We start from the raw sequence: 9,659 nt of genomic DNA on the forward strand, positions 1-9,659 counted from the left end.
TTCTCCAATGGGTGTATGATAATGGAAAAGGATGTCCGTGATGGCGACTCATGTATATTTGAATTGGCTGCAATGAATTGGCTTCATTAACACTAGATCTGCTGCTCAACTGCAATTACTGGCATCTCAAAGCCTTTTTTTTTACTCAGAAGTTGGAAAGAAAGTTCTCTCACTTTAGAGAATACAAAGTGAAAAAAGCTAATGAATGAGCAAACCTTCAATGTAACAATTAACTTAAGAGTATTTGATCTGAATTCACTAACTTTTAAGGCACCACAGAGCTCCACGGTGTCACAGTCATCCACCACAGTAATTCGGAAATTTTGGGTTTGCATTAATTCTTTATAAAGCTTCCCACTATCAGGATTTTTACAACCTAGAGAAAGAAACAGAAGCAATTAGGATTCAGGTGTTGGCTAAATAGTTTTTGAATAGAATTGCTTTCATTTTAGGATATTTTTTAAAAGGATACCAATGTGTACTTCTATTTGCTAGATGTACGCAAATATTATTTAGAAGAGAGGATTGCCTACAATGGTTTCACAGGGGAGATTTTAGCATTCAGCAAATGTTACAACCAAAGAGAATTCTGAAGTCTGATTACCATGGAAATTCAAAACTAGCTTCAGCATTCTAACACTATTAAATAATGGAGAAACCAACACTTCCTAGTTCCCATGTTAGGTAGAAATGGGCTGATCTTGCCAGTATGAAGGGCTGTTTGCATATTTATGGCCATGACCACGAGTCATTTACCAATGGTGGTTTCACAGAACATTTCATCTGCCACTTCATTTGCGATGTTGGCCCCCATGAGCACGCTGACTTCGATCTTTAGTTTTTCTCGAATAATGTCCGATATGAGTTTCAGTCCATCTGGGGTTTCTTCTATACCCTACATATGAGAAAGACAGCAATCAAGGCAAAGGTTTTTAAAAGAATGAATCTTGTGTTTCAGTGGCTGAACCATAAACCTGATTGCAGTATTAGAAATTCCAGGCTATATCTTCTAGAGAAATGTTGGAGAGCTGTTTGGAGAACATAGATAGCACACAGCTGAGAGCAGAGTATCACATGGACACAAGTCTCAAGTATTCTATGGTGTAACTCTTCAAGGCACCTTTGTCTTTATATATTGTGAGGTAGCCATAAGCCTGATACTACACAGAGGTATACTGCATTCAGAATGCATGCAGGGTAAAGAAGTGGTGGGGGGTGAGAGTGGGAAGAGCAGAGACTATTACTAGAATTAAATGCTGGGAAATTTGACACATTGAGTAACCCTGTCACGGTGTGCTTTCATTTGGTTCAATTGCAAAATCATTACATTTAATTATTTAAACTGAGACACGTCATCATATTGAAATTAAATTCAAATGCACACAAGATATCTTGTAGCAGTAAATATTTTAAAAATATTTAATAGTACACTTTAAAAAGTCACAGCCAGAATAGGCCCATTTGAATCCATGGAACTCACAGAGGCATTCACTCACCAAATCTCCACAGAGTCAAATGGCCTACGCTGGTTGTGACTTACTACTAGAGTTCAGTCAGTGTAGCATTTGAAGTACAGTCAAACCTCGATTTATGAATGTCTCCACCTGCGAACATTTCGAGTTACGAATGGCTCCACTCATAAAACTTTGAATCGACTTACGAGCAGAGCCTCAACTTACAAATGGAAAAAGGCAGGGGGAAAGGGTGGGAAATTTAAAACTCAGCCTCCTGGGCTTCCAGCGCCACCCTTTTTCCCTGCTTTTTTCCATTTGGAGGCTCCCCCCCCCCGTGACAATCACCGCTTCCAGAGGTATCCCGGGGTTTGCCCAGCACAATTTTTGAATTTCCCACCCTTTCCCCCTGCCTCCGATGGTGTTGGGCAAGCCGCGGGAGGCCTCTGAAAGTGGCAATCACTGTGGGGGGGGGGATGCCAGTCCGGTGTGCTCCCTGCCCATCCCTGGTGTGGGTCTACTCATGAGTAAGTGCCACTGAAGGCCCTGGGCAGCTGCACAAGAGGAGGAAGGAGAAGCGGCTGGGTGCTCGTGCTTTGGTAGGGAGGCTTCGGACTGGTAAGGTGCTGCTGTTTTTTTCTTTTAAAAAAGTTGTTCTGGGTGGGTTTTGGAGAGTAGGATCGGGCTGGGGGGGTTATGTTTCTGTGTTTTGTTTTGTTTTGTTTTGCAGTGCCAGCATGGGACTTGCTTGTGTGTGTGTGTGTGTGTGTGTGTGTGTGTGTGTGTGTGTGTGTGTGTGTGTGTGTGTGTGTGTGTGTGTGTGTGTGTGTGTGTGTGTGTGTGTGTGTGTGTGTGTGTGTGTGTGTGTGTGTGTGTGTGTTTGCAGTCCCAGCATGGGACTTGCAGTGCATTATTTTTCTTTGGGGGATATTTTTTTCTTCAGCCGGAATGGATTAATGGGTTTTCAATGCATTCCTATGGGAAATGGTGCTTCGACCTACGAACATTTCGATGTACGGACGTTAATCTGGAATGGATTAAATTCTTAAGTGAAGGTTTGACTGTATGCAGTTTGATCAGTCAATTTTCAGAATGGCCCCGATCATTCTAAAAGAGAGCCTGACAGCAATGTAAACAGTAGTGTTGGGAGGTATGTGGGTTTTGTCCATATATATATATACTAGAGATTGAATCTTCACCTGCAAAATATTAAAATAACAGTTATTTATTTGTGTACTTTATTTTATATGCCACCTTTCTCCCCAGATTGGGACCCTAGGAAGCTTACAATGGAGTCAAAAAAACAATTGCCACTAAAATATATTATATGCAAATATTAAAACACAATTAAAATCAAAACATTGTAAAATATCTCAGCAAAAAAGACTAGCTTTAGTTCACATTAAAAATATCAGAAAACCAGCACATCCAGTCTGAAGGCCCTTGCTTTTAACATGCCATCAGTTGCTCATGGGTCTGCTTGAATTAAAAGGACAATATTACCGAAGAAGAAAAACAGCAAATAAAATATTTCTGCCGTACATCAAAGCAGTCACAGACCACATGGGATACCTTTGAAAAAACACAACCTTCAAATAGTATTCATATAACAAATGTTAGTCAGCAAAGGACAAAAGTGACTGCCTCACTACTGCAGGAGTATACCGGATACCTTGCAGTTGTGGCCAGGTATACAACGGGACCACAAAACGCGGCATCCACACCAGAATCAAATAACATGAAAGACACTGCAAACTAAACAACCAGAAAAATTGGCAGTAGCTGAACATGACCTAAAACAAAGCTGGACATGAAATTCTATTTCAAAACACTGAAGTACTGGACAACACCAGCAATCATTATGTTACATTATATGTAAACTGCCCAGAGTAGACACATTCTAGAAGGGCAGTATATAAACAAACAAACAAACAAACAAACAAACAAACAAACAAACAAACAAATAAATAAATAAATAAATAAATTACCCAGCCATTGAAATCCGCAAACATCAGCACAGCTTTAACAAAAAAGAAGAAAGTCTAAAACTCAACAAAGCCTGGCTCCCAGCACTGAAAACTATAGCCTGCAAAAAGGTCAAGGAACTCTACCCATCCACAAGGACCGGTGATCACTGCACACAAAAAACTAGCAAACAACACCCATCAATCACAGTGACAGATCATCTCACCCCCCTAATCACAACAATACAACCATAACAAAAAACACTCTGATCACCATAATCACCCAATCTCCTGAAAAGGACAAAAAGCTGATCCCACAGCTACAAATACTCAACTATCCCACACATTACACCAGAACACAGAGTTCTAAGTCCTGTCCTCTGAAGATGCCGGCCACAGAGAATGGTGAAATGTTAGGAAGAAAAACCTCCAGAACACGGCCAAACAGCCCGAAAAACCAACAACAACCATAAAAGGACTTAATTTGCCAGGGGAAGGACTGCAAGAAGTGGGGTGATTTTATCCTCCCCGGAAGACACTTCCATAGTATGGGAGCAGCTACAGAGATAGCCCTATCTTATGACCTCAACAAACAAACTTTTGCAGATGAGGGAACTGAGAGAAAAGCCTCTTTTGATGATCTTAATACCCAGATAGGCTCAAAAAAGGACGATACCATCGTTTAGATAGCTCGGACCCAAACTATCTAAAGCACTAGCTTTCTGTAACATTTGTTTTTGGAGAGGAGAGTGTCACTTCCTGTGCCCCATTTAGGGTGTATTACCAAGGCCACCACCTTGGCCTATCCGCAATCATAATCATGGACATTTGTGACTAGTCTACCTCCACCTTTGAAAAAAACAAAAAGGCCAGGAATTACCTTAATGAGTGAAATCCCAATGGCTCCTGTTTTTACATGACCTTTAAGATCATCACAAATTTTAGGGATGAATTGATGAGGTATAACAAAAATGAGGATATCTGCTCCATTTGCTGCATCTCGCACATTAGGTATGGCAACCTGAGAGAAAGATACAAATAGTTAACTGCATTTTGCTATAAATAACCAAGGGCAGAAAATGGCTAGCAACATCTGTTGGCATCAGCTGTGTTTTTATGGAAACTTATTTTTGTGACAATGTTAAATCATTGTGCCTTCAATCAATTTACCTTCCACTACATGAGTTGCAGCTTTTAATTTATTATTTTATCATGCAGCTATTTATTTATGATGATGAGGGATTTTATTTGCATTATTACTGTACATACACACCCCTTAGTGCTATAAGGCAGCTAAAAATTCTAAGCAATGAGACAGCCAGTGTGGCAAAGGGGTTAAAAAGTTGTCCTGAGGGGTTTGGGATCCAGATTCGTGTTTGCATGGAAGCAGGAAACAAGATGTCCCTGAGCTTACTTTCTTTCAACCTGACCCACCACACTGGGCTGTTGTGAGGATAAAGCGTAAAGAAGGCATGCCATCCCCAGCACCGAGAGTTTACTAGAGAAAATGTAGACTATAAATTTTACTAAATACATAAATAACACAGCAACACAGTTCCCACACCAATCAAGAAATTAAATTATAGATGATTTTTACCCGTGTGAACATCCCATGCATACTTCTCGGGGGGTGGGGGCACTCCTAGATGTATATGCTGAAGTCTTTCAAGGCACACAACATGCGCATGCAATGCCAGCATTTCCTACATTAATCTTAATGGGTAAATTTGATTTCAAATCCTTACAAAACTCACATGCACAGGCGCCATTGACCTATGATGTCCTCAAAGAGACTGCTGGTCTCATAATTGTTGGGATAAAGTGCACTAGACTTCATAGGCCCATGTAATAGTGAAACATAACTCAGCCCTTTCAATGGGTATTATGAACTTGTTTAAGCAAACTAAGAGGTAAGCCTCACTTGTAGAAAGGCACTGGGAAGCTTCTGCCCGTACGTTTGTCAGCAGTCCAGTTCAATGCATGTTTACTCAAAAGTAAGTCCCATATTCTCCACAGGAGCCTTGCTCTCAAATAAGTGTGTATGGGACAGCAGCACTATTCTGGTACCCACCAGAAGAAGCCATGGTAGTTTGTGGAAGTATATTCTGGAGCACATTAGCTGGCAACAAATCAGTGTGCTCTGAAAGACTGACAAGTATCAGAGTACAGATAACCCATAATATGCATGCACATGATTCAAAAATCATTAGGTTCTTTCTTTACTCCCCCACCTCACTGGGACCAGACCGTTTCTCAAGTTGATGTACAGCTTTCATCTGCTTGTATTATATTATCCCCCAGTTTATTTGGAGTGGGCTTCCTTTCTCAGCCTGAGAAAATAAGAGCAGCTTCCTTAACCCAATTTCTTAAGCCAATGGCCCATCTGATATGCCCTCTGCCTAAATCACAGTTTTTAGAAATGAGCTGTCCTGTTCTCTTCATGCGATCCCTCTCGCTTTCCTCCTTATGCAGAAAAGGAAGAAAGTGAAAGTTAACCAGAATAAAGCCCCATTTTTTCCTCACGTAGCAACTTGACTACCACAAGGCCCTATATATATTCTGTGGTATTACAGTGCCCCCTACAGGGGATCAAAGAGATAAGCAATATAATGCTACCAGGAAATCGCATTAGGTGACCTTCTCCCCCCCCCACCTTTGCCCAACAGTTTTTTTTTAAATTCAGAATTGCTGACTCTTTTAAGATGGGACCACTAGGAAAGGTGGCCTACCACTAAGTTATATTTTATTTACCAATGGGACCACTGATATCAGAAACAGATGGTATCGCATTATTGGACAAAGCAAAACTCAGTCTCTAGAAAAAATAAAATTTAACTGAAGGTGAAGAGACTTTCTCTGAGACCATTTTCCCTCTCATGAGTTCTCCATATATTCTTAGACCCAAAATTCTATTCAAGTACGTAACATGTAGCTAGTTAGGTATAGTGAGGATTTTACCATTTTTATTTGCAATTCTCAGAGTCTTAAGTCATTTCCTTCCTTTTTGTTTTTTCCTCTCCACTTCCCCAAATAAATGCATTTTTAACATTTGATCATTTGGAATGTCTCACTAAACCCCCACGTGAAAGACTGTAAGGTCACAAACCTGCTTAAGGGTTTTTAAAGGGCTTTGTTACATCCTATTTTTCTATGGCTGGTGCAAAAAAATCCCAAATCTTCCCCCACCCCAATTTCTTTTTAACTAACCATAACCCTAAAGATTAGATTTAGGCAAGGGCTCTTGACAGGAAAGCTGGAAACTCCCCAAGCAGCTGGACAGACTATGTATGTTGACTGATGGCACCTATCAGGAAGTTTTGGGGTGAGGTGAGGGCATCTGTAAAAAATTTACCATAAGGGATTATCAATTTTGCCCCAGATCTGTAACACCAGGGAACTAATGTTTGTTGTGATTACTTAAGACTGTCTGGACTGGGTCATTGTCTCTGCTACTTTGAATTAAATTCAAGGATGGCCCAAGCATAAGAGCTTTAAAACTGAAACTACACTTAAAACCACTTACCACATTGTGAGGTAACTTATGGCCTGGGAGATACTTCACATTTTCATGGTCTTGGTTAATAAGGTCACTGAGTTTCCGTCCATTGACTGTCTCTTCAAATATCCACATCTTTATGATGGGATCAAACTTCATGGATTTCTGGATATTTTGACCTATAATTTTTGCAATGGCAGATCCCCTTCAAGGAAAGCAAAAACAAAAGGCCAAACATTGAAACAGAACTCCTTGTATGATGATTCCCCAGAAGGGCACGTTGCTATATAATCACTCTTTCTCAAGAGACAGAATACAAAGCATGGTTCATATAATTGCTTCATTTCCCCAAATCTTAATATGGTTTATCTTGTAAAATAATTATACCAGGTGCTGTGTCTCACCTGACATTTTCTGTGTTCAGCTACAGTGTGAATTATGAATTAGATGCTTTGGTTGCACACGCCATTCAGTGAAATACATCATTCTGACAATCAGAAAACATCTGTGTCTCCGCTTCCATACAATTTGCTGAGGAAGCTGGCAGTTTAACATCCGCACACAATTCAAAGCGAATTAGTTCTTCTTCTGTATATTTGCAATGATGACTACTTACCTTCCATTTTAAAAAAAAAGGACAAGAGAACAATCCGATTTCCATCAATCTTGCACACAGGGGCTTATACATATAGATGCATAATTAGAAAGTACAGTATTGCAATAACCTAATCAGAATACACAGTGAAATTGTGTTGCTTAGCATAGCTAAGTCACAACTAGAATAAGCCCGGTGAACAAGTGGGGGTTTGGTGATTAACTCCTCCGTAATTTTTAATTGATTTGAGCGTACAGTACTGCAGTCAAAACTCTGCTTATGATCAGTGTTTGATCCCAACAAATTCGCACAGCTAGCTCAAGGTTGGCTCAGCCTTCCATCTTCCCAAGGCTGGTAAACTAACTACCCAGCTCGTGGGATGGGGGTGAATGTGTAGCCTGCATAATTGTAAACTACCCAGATAGTGCTTGTGACAGCCTCCTCACACGTCACAAAAGAGGTGCCACGTCACTTTCACACAATCACTCTATTCACGCTGCCACCAACCATTCCCTCAAATGACTCTTCAGACTAATAAATGATTTTGAAAATAAAAACTTGTCTTTATTGGTTACAACGAAAGGAATGGTAAATCACTTTAATAACTCAAATAATAAGGCAATCAAAGTAATAAAGTATCACTCACTCACACACACTCTCACAGACCCTCACTATATAGCACAGTTCTTCACAATAGGAACAAACCCTAACACCCTAACCAGCCCCTAACCAGTCCCTATCAGGTCCCTATCTGGTCCCTATCTAAAGCACTCACACCCATTTACTCCCCTTATATACACTGGCTCCACCCCTTATGTCCCACCTTCCGTCACACTATTGGCAGATGACATGCCTCTACAGCAATGATGGACAGGTGGCTTCCAAGCTACCGTAACAGTGCTTTAAATGCTTTGGCATGTTTTGCTTTTGCTTTGATTTAGCAGCCTATTCTAGTTGTAACTTACTAAGCTAAGCAACAGGATTGCAGCTAATATGTCTCCTAACAGTGAGGAATATTGTGTCTGGTTGATTTATGTACCTCCCTAGTCTGCTGCTCAGATGCTAATGGACAATGTCAGGGCTCATGCTCTCTCTGCTAAGGACAGAACTGGATGATATTGTCAGCATGTCATTAAAAGCAGGGCTCCCTTAGGAAGCAATGGAGATCTGTTTATTCTACCAAGAACTGGCCTCAATCAGCATTTTACAAATTAATTTGCTTTTGTCTGGTCATTGGAAGATAAAAACTGCCTTCCTTTCCAATTCAATTTTCTCAAGCACATAGTTTTAGAGGATTTCTGCAGGGAAAATGTGGAAAGTGTAAGAAATACCCATTTCCTTTAAAGTATGATTTGACCATTAGTGTGTGGGCCAGGACATGACAGCCCTTCAAACAAAGAGTACCTTCTCTGATAACCCTTCAAACAGAGAGCTGTTTTATTTTAAGAAGAATATCTAGCTGTCTTCAGACTGAGTTGCACAGCCACCCAAAAATTCTGAAGAAATCATAAAAGATTTCACAAAGCCAGTAAAGGGGGGAAAGGCAACTTAATATTGCGTTTGATTTGTGTTTCAGTGTTATCCAAGCTGCATGTTTCTACAGCAATTAAAACTCTTTAATACTTCACAAATTGTTGGCTATAAAGCTCCACAGCAATTTACAAAACAATGTTCCCCTATAGCCACTTGAAACTGTAACAGAAAGAAATTGCTGAAGAAAAGGCGCTGGAGTGGGGGAACTGAAGCAATTCTAGTCAGTGTTGCTACTGAATATCTTAACTTGCTACAGTATTCCTGGAATTTATAGCTGTAAGTCTAATTGCAACAGTCACTTCCTCAGGCAAGTTTTCCAGGTTCACTGCTATGATTTCTAATACAATGCAGTCTTTCAAAACAAGATGGATAGATTTTTTTTTATTATTATGGGCATACACAACTACTTCCATGGACATGAACTGGGATGCCCAAATTAAAAATGGATAATAGAGTAACCAAAATACAGGGCTTTCATCAGACCTTTCATCAGGTCTGCCCAACTCACAAGATCATCTCTGTCAAGGCTCCTCCGGGTGGCTACTCCAAGGGAGGCCCATAACTCTTCTATAAGACATAGGGCCTTCTTTGCAGTGGCTCCAGCCTTATGGAACCAGCTT

At 40.4% G+C, this 9,659-nt stretch overlaps 1 protein-coding gene across 1 annotated transcript in view; it reads right to left on the minus strand.

The window, feature by feature from the left end:
• LOC110071835 (glycerol-3-phosphate dehydrogenase 1-like protein) overlaps positions 1 to 9,659 on the minus strand; it is a 27,354-nt gene that overhangs the window by 7,010 nt on the left and 10,685 nt on the right. Inside the window, exons 3-6 of the mRNA XM_072984874.2 lie at positions 6,939 to 7,116; positions 4,296 to 4,436; positions 757 to 895; positions 264 to 376 (exon numbers count right to left, since the gene is read on the minus strand). Of these exons, the coding sequence (XP_072840975.2) occupies positions 264 to 376; positions 757 to 895; positions 4,296 to 4,436; positions 6,939 to 7,116 (571 nt within the window). The remainder of the gene's footprint in view (positions 1 to 263; positions 377 to 756; positions 896 to 4,295; positions 4,437 to 6,938; positions 7,117 to 9,659) is intronic.

The sequence above is a fragment of the Pogona vitticeps genome, chromosome 1 (genome assembly GCF_051106095.1).
Source record: "Pogona vitticeps strain Pit_001003342236 chromosome 1, PviZW2.1, whole genome shotgun sequence".
Lineage (NCBI taxonomy): Eukaryota > Metazoa > Chordata > Lepidosauria > Squamata > Agamidae > Pogona > Pogona vitticeps.